General features: G+C 33.1%; 1 protein-coding gene across 2 annotated transcripts; it reads right to left on the bottom strand.

The window, feature by feature from the left end:
• Positions 1–4,687: 4,687 nt before the first annotated feature.
• On the bottom strand, positions 4,688–19,986 carry LOC134716202 (caspase-3-like). 2 transcript variants are annotated; one of them, XM_063579053.1, is made up of 6 exons: positions 19,898–19,986; positions 17,647–17,818; positions 14,676–14,920; positions 12,778–12,959; positions 12,277–12,442; positions 4,688–9,089 (listed from the first exon to the last, which is right to left on the bottom strand). In XM_063579053.1, the coding sequence occupies exons 2-6, from the start codon at positions 17,745–17,747 to the stop codon at positions 8,860–8,862; spliced, it is 924 nt and encodes a 307-aa protein (XP_063435123.1). In that variant the 5' UTR covers positions 17,748–17,818; positions 19,898–19,986; the 3' UTR covers positions 4,688–8,859. The 2 variants fall into 2 exon arrangements, with proteins under 2 accessions (XP_063435123.1, XP_063435114.1); XM_063579044.1 differs by having other exon boundaries at positions 19,889–19,945.
• Positions 19,987–20,258: the final 272 nt, after the last annotated feature.

Here is a 20,258-nt window from a genome sequence, read left to right as displayed (position 1 = left end):
ATTATCCATAACAAATATTAAGACAACAGCTTTGCTTTACCTACACAGTTGCATTACGTGTAAAATAAATGCATTCGTTTTTATCTAAATTTGAAAAATACATTTACTTCCAGTGTTTACTTCATGTACAAATTGATATGTATTGCTTAATAAGGGACTGAAGTTAATAAAGGAATTGCCAAAGTCCTACATTAAAGAACTAGAGGCTCTCAAGAGCCTGTATCGCTCACCTGACTCTATTTGGGTTTTTGAATTCATATTAAAAGAGATAAAATTTGGCTACAAAGTAACAACACTTGGTCAGCACCAGATAAGAAACATTCATGCTATGTTTGGTTTCATTCCATTCAGTGGTTCTCTAAAAGAAGACATTTGTATGTATTTCCCATAGGATCCTATGTTAAACTAAGTCCCTCGCTGGTGGCCATCTTGGATAATGGATTGGCTACAAAGTAACAACACTTGGTCAGCACCTCATAAGGAACATTCATCCCATGTTTGGTTACATTCCATTCAGTGGTTCTCTAAAAGAAGTCATTTGTATGCATTTCCCATAGGGTCTTATGTTAAACTAAGTCCCCTGCTGGCGTCCATCTTAGATGATGGATCGGCTATAAAGTAACAACACTTGGTCAGCACCTCATAAGGAACATTCATCCCATGTTTGGTTTCATTCCATTCAGTGGTTTTCTAAAAAAAGTCATTTGTATGCATTTCCCATAGGGTCCTATGTTAAACTAAGTTCCCCACTGGCGGCCATCTAGGATGATGGATCGGCTCCAAAGTAACAACACTTGGTCAGCACCTCATAAGGAACATTCATGTCATGTGTAGTTTTATTCCATTCAGTGGTTCTCTAAAAGAAGTCATTTGTATGCATTTCCCATAGGGTCCTATGTTAAACAAGTCCACCGCTGGCGGCCATCTTGGATGATGGATCGGCTACAAAGTAACAACACTTGGTCAGCACCTCAAAAGGAACATTCCTGCCATGTTTGGTTTCATGCCATTCAGTAGTTTTCTAAAAGAAGTCATTTGTATGCATTTCCCATAGGGTCCTATGTTAAACTAAGTCCCCCGCTGGCGGCCATCTTGGATGATGGATCGGCTACAAAGTAACAACACTTAGTCAGCACCTCATAAGGAACATTCATGCCATGTTTGATTTCATTCCATTCAGTGGTTCTCTAGAAGAAGTTCAAAATGTAAAATGTTGACGACGACGGACGACGACGGACGACGACGACGGACGCCAAGTGATGAGAAAAGCTTCGGGCCAGGTGAGCTAAAAACGGACAGAAAAAAAACATACCAGTTCACAACACACTACATAGAAAACCAAAGACTGAGCAACATCAACCTCGCGATAAACCGATGTCTCGGGCTCTAGAAAGGATTTAAGTCCTACTCTACATGTGGCACCTTTTATTGTGTTCATGGCAAGTATATATTTGATGATAAGTCTCATTTAAATGTTGTCAAAATCGAGGAAAAGAGTACGAGATTGTTTACAATTGGCACATATCAATTAAAATTTGTAAAAATCAGCCCTGGCGTCCGTAAAACGTCCAACAAGAGTACGTCAATATTACCACTTAGAACCCTTGGTTTAATAGCTTGTCTATCAGCAGCAAACCTCTATAAGAAGATCCAGTATGTGAAACGGTAGGTCTTCAATATCTTATTCTGCTTGGAGATATATGATCAACACCCAAGGAATGTTGCTGACCATACGGAAGATGTAATCACCACTTTGGCCTATTTTTTTATTTTTTTTTATCTGACTTTCATTGCCCTTCTCATGATGTAAATAAAGACAAACAGAATTAACTGTTTATGTGTATTCTTTTTTTTTTTAATTCGATGAGGATACGAGTAAATGTGTGGAACTTAGTCAACAACCTAATTATTTATCGAAAAGACATCATCTATTATCACATAAGCAACACGGGAGGTGCAACACGTGGAGCAGGATCTGCTTACCCTTCCGGAGCACCTGAGATCACCTCTATTTTTGGTGGGGTTCGTGTTGTTTTTTCTTTAGATTTCTATGTTGTGTCATGTGTACTATTGTTTGTCTGTTTGTATTTTTCATTTTTAGTCATGACTTTGTCAGTCTATTTTCGATTTATTAGTTTCACTGTCCCTCTGGTATCTTTCGTCCCTCTTCTATTACATGGAAGCAGGAAATGAAGTTAAAGGATAATGATAATGCTAGTTTCTCTTCATTCATCATTAAGAGCTTATGCATGAAGTCTGCCGCATATGAATAAGGACAAATTTGTCAGAACGAGGTCCACAGTTGGTTCGTATTAGTTGTTTTAAAATAAAAAAAACTCTATTTCAGAGAACATTATGTTCGAATTAAGGTGGTATGGGTGTCTTCCTCCATCTTGGATTGTAAAAGGTCCAGATTTTGTATCAAGTTAGCAAAATTTGATGCAGGAATTAAGTTTTTGAATTGATTGTTCATTTAAAAGAACCAATTTATAAGAATATAACTTATAATTATTAAATATCCCTGCAAATGTTGTTTATTTTTGGTGGTTTTTATTTTTTTTTTAAATTGGCATTTTAAGGGGAAGTAACTCTTAAACAGTGCATTTTCTGAAGGATTCTACATGGAATTTTCCTATTTTGTATTTTAGCTGGAAAAAACGTACGGTAACCTTATCTTTTCTTTTGATATTCTCAAAGCAGTGTCTGAAAGCTATCTTTTCCTCAAGTATTTAACAATTCTATCATTTTGTTTAGTTTCTACTAACAAAATGGTGTTTTCCCTGTATAATCCATACAAAATGTGTCAATTTTGTCACGTCCATACCACCTTAAACGGTTAGTACCTAGTCAGAACTTTTTGTAGATGATTTTGGTCACATGGTTTGCACCCTTGACTTGTATAAATAATTAAGGGCATACGATACAGTTTCGATTCCGTATTTACATTTTGATAACAATTTCCATGAAGACTATTTTAACCTCATTAATTAAAATATGATATAACAAATGTACCTTCATATGCTACTTTTTGAGAAAAATGAGGTCGAAATTTTGTATTTTTGCACAAAATTCGGATTTGTGGCCGTGTTTTCCTTTTCAAAAGAAAGACATATTTTTTGGTTTTAAAAGATAAACACAAATTGTTTATTGCTAAATAACTTGTTATTTCTATATTTTTTAAGTATCTTAAAAATATATACATTTTTTATTCAGAAATAACACATATTTATCAAATGTTCATGATTGTAGAGAAAAAAAGTGTTGTTTTTTTATGAATATTCATCAAATTAAAAAAAAAAAGCACCATTTTCATGAAAATTGGCACACATAACCTTTTTCCGTATTCAAACCAAATGGCATTTCTGAAAAGAGGGGTCCATGAACTTGTTTTCAAGCTAAATAAGTTTGAATGATAAAAATCAGTCGAAAACTGGATCTTTACTGAAATGTCATAGTTTGACGTCTCGAAAATATCTTGTGAATGAAATTTCAGACTAATACTTCCAAATTCTGGTATCATATTCCTGGTAGTTTGAAAATTAAGGTGAGTATCACATTTGAATCTAATTCTTCCTTCTTCATTCGTGTTATCGAGAAAATTATTACGCAATCGAGTCATTGAAGATTCTAAAAGTTCTCTTATCTCAACTATTCATAAATTGACATTCAAAATTTCAAAATCATCTAAACTAAAATTATATGTCAATGTTGTGACGACATAATTTAAAAAATATCAAATTTTAATCCCATCTTTTGTTGTTTCCTCAGAATGTTATGTCACACTTCTTCCGAGAAATGAATTAAACGTGTGTACTAGCGAAGGGTCTTTTGAACAATATATTATTATTTACTTATATTATAAAGTTAAAGTTTAAAGTAGATCATCAAATATTAGAAAATGAAATATCGGTTTCAACAAACACAAAAATATAATCCCTTTGAAAACCTTTTTATAGCTAAAACGTATACTGGTTCTTTGATATTCACATAGTACATATAACACATGTATCATAATGAAAAACGCATACCACCAAAAGGGTCAAAACAACAGACTATTTACACCTGCACCCGAAATGTCTGTTCTTTTCCCGCGAAGTAGACGTGACAAGAAAATACAAACGTAAGTAGACTATTTATTAATTTTCACACAGACTATCGTAACACAGTGATGACTGTTGTTCCATATTTTGACTGTTGTACCTACTATTTCTGTTTTGTGCACGCATCGTTGTAAATATAAAGGAATTTGATGCGACTGTCATAAAAGTGAAAGTTTAGCGCTATAAAACCAGGTTCAATCAACAATTTTCAACATTTAAAAATGTCTGTACCAAGTCAGGAATCTGAAAGTTGTTGTCCATTCGTTTGACGTGTTTTACCATTTGATTTTGTCATTTGATAAGGACTTTACGTTTTGAATTTTTCTCGGAGTTAAGTATTTTTGCTATTATACTTATTATACTAGTGATCAGAAACGGAACTATATGGAAGTATTCCAACATTGTAATAAGTTGACCTTTATTTCTTTTTCACGGTGTTGATCAAATGCATGTTTTCTGTCAAATCAAAATTAAAAAGTTTATGTATTCAAAAATCAAATTATTTTATGTCTAACAGAAAATACCCTGCCAAATGTAAAGTCAAAATATTTATAATCAAGGCTTTGATATAAGTTGACAACTAATAATTCTTTGTTGAATTCATTTATATTAGGTCATTTAAATTAATTTAATTACTTATCAAGATGAACATAAACAGCTGGATTATTTGACACCATACGATTTAGTATTTTACCTTGATTTGTGTCTTCTTATTGTCTCCTATTAATCGATTTCCTCGATTTGATATCAGTATACAATTATTGTCTCCTCTTAATCGATTTCCGCGATTTGAATATCGATAATTAATATTGTCTCCTCTTAATCGATTTCAGCGATTTGAATATCAGTAAACAACTATTGTCTACTTTTAATCGATTTCCACGATTTGAATATCGGTAAACAACTAATCACTATTGTCTCCTCTTAATCGATTTCCGCGATTTGAACATCGGTAAACAACTATTGTCTCCTCTTATTCGATTTCCACGATTTGAATATCGGTAAACAACAAATCACTATTGTCTCCTCTTAATCGATTTCCGCGATTTGAACATCGGTAAACAACTATTGTCTCCTCTTAATCGATTTCCGCGATTTGAATATCGGTAAACAACTATTGTCTCCGCTTTATCGATATCAGCGATTTGAATATCAGTATACAACTATTGACTCCTTTTGACTCATACAAATATGTATTTGAAGAACATGCATAGGTGTTCAACACATGATATGCTTAATCAAATCGAGTAAATAATGGAACTTTATTTTATACAAAATATTAATATCTACAAAAAAGTCATTAACAATGCAAAAAGCTTTAACAGATAAATAAAATAGCATGATCCCTATTTTTTACTTACAAATAGTGAATGTGTACAAGAAAGAAATAGTATAATTTATATATATTATTTGCAGCCTAAATTTGTTTTGTTCAATACATACATTTTAAAATTAAAAATAACAAAAGATTTTCGTTTGCAATTTACTATTACATTCACTTATTTGTATATGAATAAAAACAAAAATATATAAATTCTCCCTTATTATTTAACAATGTTTGATGACACTTGCAATGATCCGGTATTAAACATGATCTTACATTTAAATTGTAAAGGCAAGAGTACAGATTCTCATCTCAATCCCTCAAATTAAATCTACCCAGCTCACTTGTGAAGCTATTATATTTATTTGTTTGTCTTTCTCTGAAAATATTGAATTTTGAAATAATTCTAAAATGATAATAACGAGGTACCGGTATACATCTGTTGACATTATGTCACACATGTTACCAAACCAATACATACAAAGAGGTCTTCCAATATAAAGATAAATAGAAAAACAAATAATCGGAATCAAAATTATTGAAGAGCTTTCAGCTCTATAATGAAATGAGATTTCGTTGCTTTATTTCAATTTACTATGTAACTAATATGCTTTAAGTATCACATTCATATTAAATGTTAAGAAAGTTATTTTTCATGGGAGAGATATTTCATTTTTTTTTCATAACCTATTTCATAAGTAATGAAATATAGTTATTCCTGGTATGATACAAAATGATTTACTTAATACAGTTCAACAAAATAGTGCATAGCAACATCGAATTCTGTGAAACATAACCTAAGAATTACGTAAACTAAAGCATTATTGTAATATTCCAACTCATACAGAAAATGAAATGGGATATGTGTCAAAACAGATAAATCTTGCTATCAACTTTTTATATCTATTTGCCATCTACCAAGCAACTATTTTAATACAGCAATTACCTGAATTAAGAACAAATAATCTCACATTTTTGGCCATTGTTCAACAATATCTTTGACAAAATATGTTAATATGAACTGAAATATGACTTAGCAGTACGATTGCTTTTAATATAATGTCATCTGTATTTAACAGCCTAAAAGATGTATTACTCAAGAGTAAAAGAGATGTTGCATGAATGTTGCTGAATATCAATTAGCATAGATAAGCAATTGACCTCCAAACTGGTCCACAAAATATTTCCTTAAGACAATTTTAAGCAATTTTGATGATTTTACACCTTTTAAATATTAAAAATGGAAAGAAGATTAAAAATGGCTATAGTTTTATATTTTTTATTCAATTTACTAATAGTTAAAATGTCAACAATGAATACTGATTAAAAACTCAAACTTCATTTACGATCTCATTTACCTTCATCAAAGAAATCCCTATAATACAATATATTATCAAAAAGTTTATCTTTAATTATTTCTAAATTCATGACATACTTTCTGTGAATACAAACAAATTATAACTATCACCATTTAAAAAAAGGAAAACGCAACAAACTGCATTTCACATGAATTACTATGAATCCTGACAAGTCTGAAACTTTTTGTAGTATGCAATTAAAACTATTTGCCACGATAAAATGTTAGTCATATATAAAATTTTGTAAGGGTTCTGCGGAACCCAGTGTCTCGCCTACTTTTGCTGTTAGTCGCAGGCTCAATAAAAATGAGGAAAAAAAACAATAAAAATATTCCTCTTTATACTATCTTATGATTGTAAGAAGCTTGTGTCCAAGTTTGGTAAAAATCTAGGATAGTTAATGAATCTAATAAATGTGTTGAAAACTTTAACTGCAAACTGTATGTAATGTTAACTGGAAGAAAATCTAAGTCCATTTAAAAGTAAAATACAGAAAAAATGGAGTTATCTTTTTACAAAATTTACTTCTGGATACTATCTTATGATCATGAATTAAAGAACCTTAGTGAGCACGCTCACATACCCCACGTCCCCACATTGTCATTGGAGAAATTAAATAAGTGTAAGAAAAACAAATTGTATAAGAAAAATTAATTTCCTGCCAATATGCACATCTAAATGGTATGTCCTTATTATCTACAAAATTTCATGAAATTCTGTTGTGTGGTTTCAGGAGTTGAGATGACAAACTGTTGCAGAAGTACATTGAAGCAAATAAGTTCAAAGGGGCGTAACTCCTAGAAAAAAAAATTGAATCGCAATTTCCCGTCCATATGCACAACTACATAGTATGTCCTCATTATCTGAAAAGGTTTCGTGAAATTCTGTTGTGTGGTTTGAGAGGAGTTGCGATGACAAACTGTGCAGTAGTACATTGAAGTAAATAAGTCCAAAGGGGCATAACTCCTAGAAAAAAAATTGAATCGCAATTTCCTGTCGATATGCACAACTACATAGTATGTCCTCATTATCTGAAAAGGTTTCGTAAAATTCTGTTGTGTGGTTTGAGAGGAGTTGGGATGACAAACAGTTGCAGTAGTACATTAAAGTAAATAAGTTCAAAGGGGCGTAACTCCTAGAAAAAAAATTGAATCGCAATTTCCCGTCGATATGCACAACTACATAGTATGCCCTCATTATCTGAAAAGGTTTCGTGAAATTCTGTTGTGTGGTTTGAGAGAAGTTGCGATGACAAACTGTTGCAGTAGTACATTAAAGTAAATAAGTTCAAAGGGGCATAACTCCTAGAAAAAAAATTGAATCGCATTTTCCCGTCGATATGCACAACTACATAGTATGTCCTTATTATCTGAAAAGGTTTCGTGAAATTCTGTTGTGTGGTTTAAGAGGAGTTGCGATGACAAGAAACAGGACTGACGGACGGACGGACTGCACAAACCAAGGATAGTTTAAGAAAGTTATTAAAATTCTAAAAACTTTAACCACATAGTGAATGTAATGTTTCCCCGCAGAAAAAAACTAAGTCCATTTATAATTGAATACAGAAAAAAATGGAATTTTATTTTTACAAAATTAACTTCTGGATACTATCTTATGATCATAACCAAGCTTCTGTCCAAGTTTGGTAGAAATCCAGTATAGTTTAAGAAAGTTATTAAAATTTCAAAAACTTTAACCACAGAGTGAATATTTGTGGACGCCACCGACGACACTGAAGACGACAGAAAGTAGGATTGCTTAGTCTTGCATTTTCGACTAAAGTTGAAGGCTCGACAAAAATGAATCATTATGGACTTGGTTCACTGCTACCTTACATGTTATATACAATGTACAAGTTTGCTATTAGTTCACATTTATATGTTTAAAGCTATGACCATGATTTTATCTTTTACTTAAACAATATTTTTAATTATGACATTGCTTACATATGGTATTCAGTTTTGATATACAGAAATCTTATATTGATGACAGATAAACAGCTGGAACTGCTTTTTAAATCAGAAATCTTTATTTATATGATTGTCATCAGTCTTTTAGCATGGTATGGGTGAATTTTCTAATGAATTTGTTTCAAGTACAATTCCTTTGTAAGATGTGAAATGAAGCAAGGCATCTGGGTAACATCACCAGCATTGGGAAAGTTTGGCTTATATCCCATTCCAACACTCTTATTAACTCTGGTCAAAATTTTGTAGAAATCATCTGTTGGCTTCATCTTTAGGAGCTCTTCTGACAACTTGCGTACAAATGGTGACCCTTTCTCTGTGTTCCGGAAAGATCCATAACCTATTGGAAAGAAAATAACATCATACAATGAAATTTTCATAGCAGCACTTAATTTAGGAGTATTCTCCACTTGTAAATGGTGGACAGCCAACGATTATGACACAGAGAATAATTTTGTTATAACAAAGATTCACTTAAATATATATTATGCACATCTACAATTATGCACAACAACTATAACTCAAATTTCAAAATAACATATTTTGGAAAAAAATAAAACTTGTTTAAAAATAACATATATTGATCAATGTCTTTTGTAAAGGCATAAGTATAGGTAGAATGTAAATTTTGCAAAGTTAATGTTGTGCTCATTTTTAGCTCACCTGGCCCGAAGGGCCAAGTGAGCTTTTCTCACCACTTGGCGTCCGTCGTCCGTCGTCGTCGTCGTCCGTCGTCGTCCGTCGTCGTCGTCGTTAACAATTTACATTTTGAACTTCTTCTAGAGAACCACTGAATGGAATGGAACCAAACATGGCATGAATGTTCCTTATGAGGTGCTGACCAAGTGTTGTTACTTTGTAGCCGATCCATCATCCAAGATGGCCGCCAGCGGGGGACTTAGTTTAACATAGGACACTATGGGAAATGCATACAAATGACTTCTTTTAGAGAACCATTGAATGGAATGAAACCAAACATGGCATGAATGTTCCTTATGAGGTGCTGACCAAGTGTTGTTACTTTGTTGCCGATCCATCATCCAAGATGGCCGCCAGCCGGGGACTTAGTTTAACATAGGACCCTATGGGAAATGCATACAAATGACTTCTTTTAGAGAACCACTGAATGGAATAAAACCAAACATAGCATGAATTATCCTAATGGGGTGCTGACCAAGTGTTGTTACTTTGTAGCCGATCCATCATCCAAGATGGCCGCCAGCGGGGGACTTAGTTTAACATAGGACCCTATGGGAAATGCATACAAATGACTTCTTCTAGAGAACCACTAAATGGAATGAAACCAAACATAGCATGAATATTCATTCCTTATGGAGTGCTGACCAAGTGTTGTTACTTTGTAGCCGATCCATTATCCAAGATGGCCACCAGCGGGGACTTAGTTTAACATAGCACCCTATTGGAAATGCATACAAATGACTTCTTTTAGTGAACCACTGAATGGAATGAAACCAAACATGGCATGAATGTTCCTTATGTGGTGCTGACCAAGTGTTGTTACTTTGTAGCCGATCCATCATCAAAGATGGCCGCCAGCAGGGGACTTAGTTTAACACAGGACCCTATGGGAAATGCATACAAATGACTTCTTTTAGAGAACCACTGAATGGAATAAAACCAAACATAGCATGAATGTTCCTTATGGGGTGCTGACCAAGTGTTGTTACTTTGTAGCCGATCCATCATCCAAGATGGCCGCCAGCGGGGGACTTAGTTTAACATAGGACCCTATGGGAAATGCATACAAATGACTTCTTTTAGAGAACCACTGAATGGAATGAAACCAAACATGGCATGAATGTTCCTTATGAGGTGCTGACCAAGTGTTGTTACTTTGTTGCTGATCCATCATCCAAGATAGCCGCCAGCCGGGGACTTAGTTTAACATAGGACCCTATGGGAAATGCATACAAATGACTTCTTTTAGAGAACCACTGAATGGAATAAAACCAAACATAGCATGAATGTTCCTTATGGGATGCTGACCAAGTGTTGTTACTTTTTAGCCGATCCATCATCCAAGATGGCCGCCAGCGGGGGACTTAGTTTAACATAGGACCCTATGGGAAATGCATACAAATGACTTCTTCTAGAGAACCACTAAATGGAATGAAACCAAACATAGCATGAATGTTCCTTATGGAGTGCTGACCAAGTGTTGTTACTTTGTAGCTGATCCATTATCCAAGAAGGCAGCCAGCGGGGGACTTAGTTTAACATAGGACCCTATTGGAAATGCATACAAATCACTTCTTCTAGTGAACCACTGAATGGAATGAAACCAAACATGGCATGAATGTTCCTTATGTGGTGCTGACCAAGTGTTGTTACTTTGTAGCTGATCCATCATCCAAGATGGCCGCCAGCGTGGGACTTAGTTTAACATAGGACCCTATGGGAAATGCATACAAATGACTTCTTTTAGAGAACCACTGAATGGAATGAAATCAAACATGGCATGAATGTTCCTAATGTGGTGCTGACCAAGTGTTGTTACTTTGTAGCCGATCCATTATCCAAGATTGCCGCCAGCGGGGGACTTAGTTTAACATAGGACCCTATAAGGAAATGCATACAAATGACTTCTTTTAGAGAACCACTGAATGGAATAAAACCAAACATTGCATGAATGTTCCTTATGAGGTGCTGACCAAGTGTTGTTACTTTGTAGCTGATCCATCATCCAAGATGGCCGCCAGCAGGGAACTTAGTTTAACATAGGACCCTATGGGAAATGCATACAAATGACTTCTTTTAGAGAACCACTGAATGGAATAAAACCAAACATGGCATGAATGTTCCTTATGAGGTGCTGACCAAGTGTTGTTACTTTGTAGCCGATCCGTCATCCAAGATGGCCGCCAGTGGGGGACTTTTGAATGAAATTAAACATGTTCCTTTTCTTATAAATGAGGTTGTGTTGTCACTTTTAGCCAAATTTTATATTTTTTTATATGATTTCAAAAACCCAAGTAGAATCAGGTGAGCGATACAGGCTCTTGAGAGCCTCTAGTTTGTTGTTGTAATATTTAGTATCCATTTCATTCAGTTCAACATTTATTTCTAACCACATGTGTCATGTAAACAATAACAAGGAAATGTTATAAGAGCCTTTTCATATATTATGAAGTAGGAAAAAATGTCACATTTTCCAATATTGGTTGGGTTTCATGTGGTGTGGTTTTTTTGTGGTGTGTTGTAAAAGTGTCTCAGGTTCCTTAAGTAATGTAGTTTATGACGAGACTTTTAGCTGTGAAAACATTTCAGGGCTTTTGATATATTAAGTTATGGAAACTTTAGTTACCTTATCATACATTTGTAATAGTTTTCCTCACCTATATTTATTTCACATACTTAGCAGCTGCAAAATATGACCTAGTGCAGTACCACATCCTAACACCTTGTACATAGGAAGTGCCCCCCCCCTTTCCCCCATGGTAATTATAAGCACTACACTTCAATTCTTTTGAATAGTGCAACCATTAATACTGATATACTACACTAACCATCAGAAGTAGAATACACTGCTAAGAAATCTGCTTCATTTGGAATACGTATTGTTTCTCCATATAGCTCATCATATGCATCATATTCAGCACCAGCATCTGCCTGGTTTGGATCTCTTATAACCTTTCTGTTTACTCCACGTCCTAATCCTCCTCCTCTACAGGCCTACAATTTTTGTTGAAAAATATATTTAACAAATACCTTAAATTTACAATAACAATAATACTAAACTACTCTTTGGAAAAATTTTAATCTTATTTCTAATCTATCAAGACAAAAATTATTTTTATGAAATTTTTTTAGAAACCCTTCCACAAATATAAACTTCTTGAAATAATTTTAATCTCATTTCTGTACTGCACTAAAGTAAACAAAGTGTTTTCTTAATTTGGTTCCTACAGATATTTTGATTTTTTAGTTTATAATTGGAAAAGTTTTTGAAGTCCAACAAAGCATGATGATGCAGTGAAACTAAGACATTTGGGATCAGTATATTTTACCTGGAAAATGAAAACCTTTGGCTTTAGAATAAGTTCTGGACAGTTTGTTGCATTGAATTCATCCATTATTGTTTTGATCTTTACAGACATATCTGTCATATAAACGCTGTCCTCATTACCATGTGTCAACAAAGCAACAATCAGGCAGCCTGTTTTCTTTAAATTCTCTTTGTCATCTTTTACTACAAAGATGAAAAATATAAAATAATTGGTTTAACTTCAATGCAAAACTTTAAATTTTACCAAATTATTCTTCGGAAAGCACATTTTTATATCAACTGAATATTTTGTGCAATATTCATTTTCCTTTATATATCATTTTTTTTCTATCTGCTAAAGATTTGCAACACTGACATGCAGTACTTTAACTCCTTAATTAGTCTTGTTAGCCTATTTGACAAATATATATCCAACAGAGGCTAAATGAAGTGAATGTTACTCTTAGCAGCTATAGATGACTGTATATCCTTCAATAACCAACAAAGCCCATACTATATAATTAGCAATAAACAACTTAAACATGACTGATGTAAAACAATTTTTAAAAATAACTAGAGGCTCTAAAGAGCCTGTGTCGCTCACCTTGGTTTATGTGAATATTAAACAAAGGACGCAGATGGATTCATGACAAAATTATGTTTTTGTGATGGTGAAGTGTTTGTACATCTTATTTTACTGAACATTATTGCTGCTTACAATTATTTTTATCTATATTGAACTTGGCCCAGTAGTTTCAGTGGAAAATGATAGTAAAAATTTACAAACTTCATGAAAATTGTTAAAAATTGACTATAAAGGGCAATAACTCCTAAAGGAGTCAGATTTGGTCTAAATGCTTTGGTTTTGAGTTATAAGCCAAAAACTGCATTTTACCCCTATGTTCTATTTTTAGCCATGGCAGCCATCTTGGTTGGTTGACCATGTCACACCACACATTTTTTAAACTAAATACCCCGAAGATGATTGTGGTCAAGTTTGTATTAATTTGGCCTGGTAGGTTCAGAGGAGAAGATTTTTGTAAAAGATAACTAAGATTAACGGAAAATGGTTAAAAATTGACTATAAAGGGCAATAACTCCTTAAGGGGTCAATGGACCATTTTGGTCATGATGACTTATTTTATGGTCTTACTTTGCTGTACATTATTGCTGTTTACAGTTTATCTCTATCTTTAACAATATTCAAGATAATAACCAAAAACCGCAAAATTTCCTTAAAATTACCAATTCAGGGGCAGCAACCTAACAATGGATTGTCCAATTCATCTGAAAATGTCAGGGCAGATAGCTCTTGACCTAATTGACAATTTTACCCCTTGTCAGATTTGCTGTAAATGCTTTTGTTTTTGAGATATAAGCCAAAAACTGCATTTTAGCCCTATGTTCTATTTTTAGCCATGGTTTAATTTGGCCCAGTAGTTTCAGAGGAGAAGATTTTTGTAAAAATTAACAGACGAAAATGATGATGATGACGACAACGGATGCAAAGTAATGAGAAAAGCTCACTTGGCCCTTTGGGCCAGGTGAGCTAAAAAAGAGCCATTTGCCAATGTAATAAAAAGAATAACTAATCAAAGAATTCAAATATCGAAAAATATTCAACTCGTGACCAAACAACACTGATAATTAGCTCATGCGCTACAGGTATTCGTGAATTAATGTGTTTTTGGTCTCTTGTTCAAAAATTTTCTCTATTTGAATTCTTCGATTAGTTATTCTATAAATACCAATCTCATTAACATGATAAATAACTTGATTGAATATATATTAAAAGATCTACCATTCAACAAAGACTAAACTGTAAGTTTATAGATAACAACTCATAGGGTTAGTTATAAATTTTATACTTTTTCATGAAGTGTACAATTCTCATCTCAAAACTGCCTTATTATTTCTTACTTTCTTTGAATTTTTCATTCATATCTTCAGTACTGGCATCATTTAAAAGATCACTATCAAAACCAAGTTCCTGGAATCTTTGGAACAGAGATGAGGCATCAACATCGCTTCCTTTACGGTCAGGTAAATTCAAATCCCCCTTGAATTCTATGTTGTTGATCACAACTGCTATCCCAGAACTAATTGGATATATATCTTGGTTCAAATGGCTTTTAGATATTGTACTTAGGCCTGAATTGGTCACACTTATAAAAATAAAATTGCATATTAAAAAAGTTTTTACACCAAAACTATCAATTGCAACTGCACAATCTATACTCTAAGTACTGTGGATTCATATATTTTCGTGGGTATTAATTTTCGTGGTTGATCAAAACTGGCATATTCTTGGATACTGAATTGCATGGTTTTCAAAAGTCTGCATAATTCCTTTAGAATATTTGCAATTCGTTGAATTTTTAAAATTGTGGTTCCCTTGTACCCACGAAATCCACGAAAATTGGTATCCAATGAATATTAATAAATCCACAGTAAACAAAAATAGGTAGACTAGTTAGATATATTTAAGACTATGTTGTGATGTTATGCTATTGTTTCAGAAAAAGGGAGAAGGTTTGGATCCATTAAAACGTTTAATCCCCCTGCAAATGTTTGCACCTGTCCTAAGTCAGGAATCTGATGTACAGTAGTTGTTGTTTGTTTATGTAATATATACGTGTTTCTCGTTTCTCGTTTTGTTTATATAGATTAGACCGTTGGTTTTCCCGTTTGAATGGTTTTACACTAGTAATTTTGGGGCCCTTTATAGCTTGTTGTTGGGTGTGAGCCAAGGCTCCGTGTTGAAGGCCGTACTTTAACCTATAATGGTTTACTTTTTAAATTGTTATTTGGATGGAGAGTTGTCTCATTGGCACTCACACCACATCTTCCTATATCTATATATTAAAACCATTTGGAAAACTCAATCAACCAAAATTTCTCGTGATCTTAAACTGATGTTTTTATATGACAAAATAAGTATTTAAACATTTAGACAGACCTTAATTGGTGATTTTTTTTTAACACAATGACACTTTTATAGGGCTTAACAAGGTTTTAAACTTGGAAAACAATGCAGATATGGATTAGCTTCTCAGTAACTGGGAGTACTCTCAGATCAGCACTAAGTGTCTTTTTGTTGTAGAGATGTACAAGCACCCGGCCACATCCTCCCTGTGTTTTTGTAAGATGTATTTCTATTTGTATCCATCTGATGAGTTAAGCTTTTTCAACTGATCTTCATAGCTTGTCATTTTGTTGAACCGTTTTATCACTGTTCTAGATTAGGGGGAGGGTAAGTCACCAGCTAAAAGAGGGACAAAAGATACGAAAGGGACAGTCAAACTCATGAATCGAAAATAAACTGACAATGCCATGGCTAAATGTTTAGCCCAGCTATATTTTGTATGATTGTATGTTTGTGTCTGTCACAACATTGCCCAAGCCTGTCATTCAGTGGTTGTCATTTGTTGATGTGTTACACATTTGTACATAAATAAGGCCAATAGTTTTCTGGTTTGAATTGTCTTACATTTGTCATTTCCTGGCCTTTTGTAGCTGACTTATAATGTGGTTTTGGCTTTTCTCATTGTTGGAGGTCATACAGTGACTTGTAATTATTAAGTCATTTTGGTCCCTTTTAAAAAGTTGTCTCATTGGCAGACATACCACATCTTCTCATTTATATGGTATTGCATAAACAAGTCTGAATCCTTCTCCTTGTAAAAAATGTGCCACTTTTGTAATTCTTGTTTATTACAATCAGTTATATTTACTTATTTGTAGATGCTATTTTGGACAAATTTTCAGGTCTTTTACTGATAATTATCTTCATGTACTTAAATGTTCACAGTTAAGATACCTACGGTATTTATCAAAGTTTTTGAAATGAAATAATTAAATTAAGTAATGGCATTAAATCCTACAACATAAATAAATTCTACTATTAATGTAATCATTTGGCCATCTTGACTCTCCTGCCAATTTTAATTTGCTGATCTGTTTTGCTTTTTAAAAGATTCTCTTCAACTTCAGACCAGTATTTTTGACAAAAATGCAAAAATTGATGATAATAATCATCATTCAGGGGTAATAACTTCTTAAAGAGCTGGTTGACAAATGAAGTTTACAAGTCTGATTTGTAGATCATATGGTGCTGAACATTTATTTTAGAGACTGTCTTTCTATCTTTGTTTCAGCAAAAAATCTTTAAAATGGGTAAAAATCTACATACACAGGGGCAATAACACCTTTTTTGGATGGATAAAACAGTTTTATGCTACATTTCCTAGCTAAGGATAATTCAGCCCAAGTTTAGTTGAAATAAATCCAGAGATTCCAGACACAAAGGGATGGTAAAAGCTCACATGGACTTCTAGGCCAGTTGAGCTATACAAATATTTATTTTACATTTTACCCAATATGTTCTCCTGTTTCCTGAACTGGAACATGCAATAATAAGCAGGAGGAGTTATAAATATTTGCCTGCTATGCACCATTTCAGCAAATTAAAATTTAGCTATGTTAAATACTATAATCATACCGTAAAATTTATTCGTTACTTTAGCTATATCAAATACTATAAATATATAACATATTTTTTTTATTGTATTGCATTGTGTAATGTAAATAGGTATGTGCTGTTCTATTGCATAGCCACGAATCATTAAATTTATGTATATTGACATTCATTTTGATTTATCTTGAACAAATTCAATACCATGAATACAGATAAATTATGCATACAGTTTGTGGCAGAGATTTTAGCAATCCTGTAAGTCCTCATAGCGGTAAGTGAAAAGTGGCATTTATAAAACTAATTTAAGATTTTAATATACATGTATGGATATCCTGTAAATATATTTGATGGAGTTCTTAGATAAAAAAATTAGTATATTATGCAAAGAAATCAAAAGAGTAAGAATATATGTACCTTTCTAGTTGTTTACTACCATTAGTCATAGGTCCTTGTTTTAGGGATGTTTGTTCTTCTAAAGTAACAGGTACAGAATCACTCTGATCAAGCTGAGCCATATCTTCTTTAATTACTTTATATTATATTATCACTGTGGCAACAATATTGCTGTTTGAGACCGTAATTGCTCCTACAATGTACATGTATGGTCCAAATTTCATCAATTACATGTAACATGCATATATCATATACTTATGATGCTAATGCAATGTTCACCCTTCAACCTGTTTTATTTAATATGACATGCATGCTAAAAGGTCAAAATGAGATGGTTTTTATGGTAAATAAGTTACTCCTTTTCTTTTAAGAGAAAGTTTGTTTTGCATAAAAACTAAATTTTATCTTTATTCATTATTTCTGACTCTTTAAAAACCAATGGACTTGAAATGATAGGTAGAAGTATTAAGCACTTAATTTTAGCAAAATGTTTAGAATGTTAGATGTATATTTATAGCTGTGTATTCCACATTCGTTTTATTTCTTGTTTTGACGTGTCATTTCATGTTTTCTCATGTTTGGCTCAATTTGTGTGCTTCTTGTTTCTCCTTGTTTATTTTTTGTGTTTTATATCCATGCTCTAAATTTCTCGTACATTGTGTACATGTCGTGCATTTGATAAAAATTTGATTTGATTTGAAAAGTCGGTGTGCTATATAAAGTACCTTCTGAAAATTGTGTAATCTAATAGAAATTGATGTATACTGTTACCATTCTACTTTTGCAACATGAATGGATTATGGTATTAATGAAGTCCATCAAATTATTAGGAATATTTGGGTTTTTTCAACTACGATGCAAGTAGAGGATGTTAAAAGGTGACCGCAAGGTCTTCGTGTTCATTAATAATAGCTGCATGATCTCCAAGAGTGGCTGAGTAATAATTTCTGGTACCTTTTCCTAAATATTTACAATTTTATTTCTCTTGCTTTGTTTTTACTGATTTTTATTCTTCATGCAATATTTTTAAGATTTTTATTTCATGTGTTTTCGTGTTCAGTACCCCCTTTACCATCCTTTTATAAGTTGAAATAATTATAAAATGAATATATCAAATCCTTTTCAGACCAGAGAATTATACTTTGACAAAAAAAAACAGTATTGGATGATCTGATAAATGGCTTAAAACATTCATGTATCTCCTAATAACAATGTTATACCCAGGGGTGGATCAAGCCATTTCAAAAAGGGGGTTTCCTAACCCAGGACAAAAGAGGGAAGGGGAACTACATGTTACCATTCAAATGCATTGATCCTCCACCTGGGCTGGGACTATTCTATATTGGTGTATCATTACTGTACTTATTTGATAGTTTTGTATTGAAAGTGCACATTTTCTTAGATCTTTTCAAATATATATATATATATATATATACAAAATTTCCCTCTTTATCGCAAATTGTCAAAAAGTAATATGAGGCAGGCACTACCTGTGAATGGCAGGGTTGGCAAAGTATTACCTGCCCAGGCTGGGCAATACTCCCAGAAATGTGGACTACTGGGCATTACTGGGCAATATAATTTTTTAAGCTTATTTTAATATAAGATAGTCAAGTTTTGGTGTAGTTTCATAGTATTACAGCTTAATATAGTCCAAATAATTATGACGTCTGGCAAGGCTATTTTTTTCTTCTTTCTGGGATGCCTTCCTATGACGAAGGCGTCTCAGAACAAAATATAAAATACCCTTGCCAGACGTCATAATTATTTTTTAAAACATGTAAAAAATTACAAAAAAAATAATTCATAGAGTACTGTCAGGTATTTGCGACTCCATTCACCAGGGTGGGCAGAAACCTGGGTTTTATGAGTATTGTCCAGCCCAGTGGGAAATACTGGGAAAATCTGGGTTTTACTGGTTTTTAGTGGGTAATATTGGGCAATACTGGGTAATATAAAATACTAGTCTGATCAATCACAAATTTTATACATTTAAATATTATATAACCTTTTTATATATTATATACAGTTCAAAGGACGGATTCACAATTTCTGCAGAATACAAGTTCTCTCGGTATGCAGCCTATAGCACATATCGGTAGAAGTTTTTTGAATTTTGTCTAATTCAGTACGACTGTTAATATCAGGCAATATAAATGTACTGTCAATAATCAATCTACTTGATAATTTGCAGTATGCACATCCTTTGTAGGCGAATGTTTTATAATAAAAAACGGGATAAATATTGGCTAAAATAACTAACTATCCAAACCTGTATATTTCTTCCTCTTTGCAATGGACACTTGATCGTATCTGATCAGAAACTGACTAAAAATAGAATAACGAAAAACGAAGGGTATTTCCAAAACGTATGAAAGATAATAAACAAAGACGGATTGGATATGATATCTTAATAAAAACATTTTTAATGGTGGTCTTCTTTGATCTTCTTTGCTTTACGAAATTAAAAGTAATGTTTTTTTTTGTTTGTTTTTTTTAAATCAAAGAGAGACACAATGTAATATTTTAATGTTTTGTAAATATTGAATTTGGCCATACGTTTAATTCGTGTACAGAGAAAATTATTGATGCAAGGCTAATTCCAGGGCGTAGTTTTACCTCAGAACACCAAA

The sequence above is a fragment of the Mytilus trossulus genome, chromosome 1 (assembly GCF_036588685.1).
Source record: "Mytilus trossulus isolate FHL-02 chromosome 1, PNRI_Mtr1.1.1.hap1, whole genome shotgun sequence".
NCBI classification, from domain to species: Eukaryota; Metazoa; Mollusca; class Bivalvia; order Mytilida; family Mytilidae; genus Mytilus; species Mytilus trossulus.
Note: the sequence above shows the minus strand (reverse complement) of the source record. Positions and strands in the feature narration are given on the sequence as shown.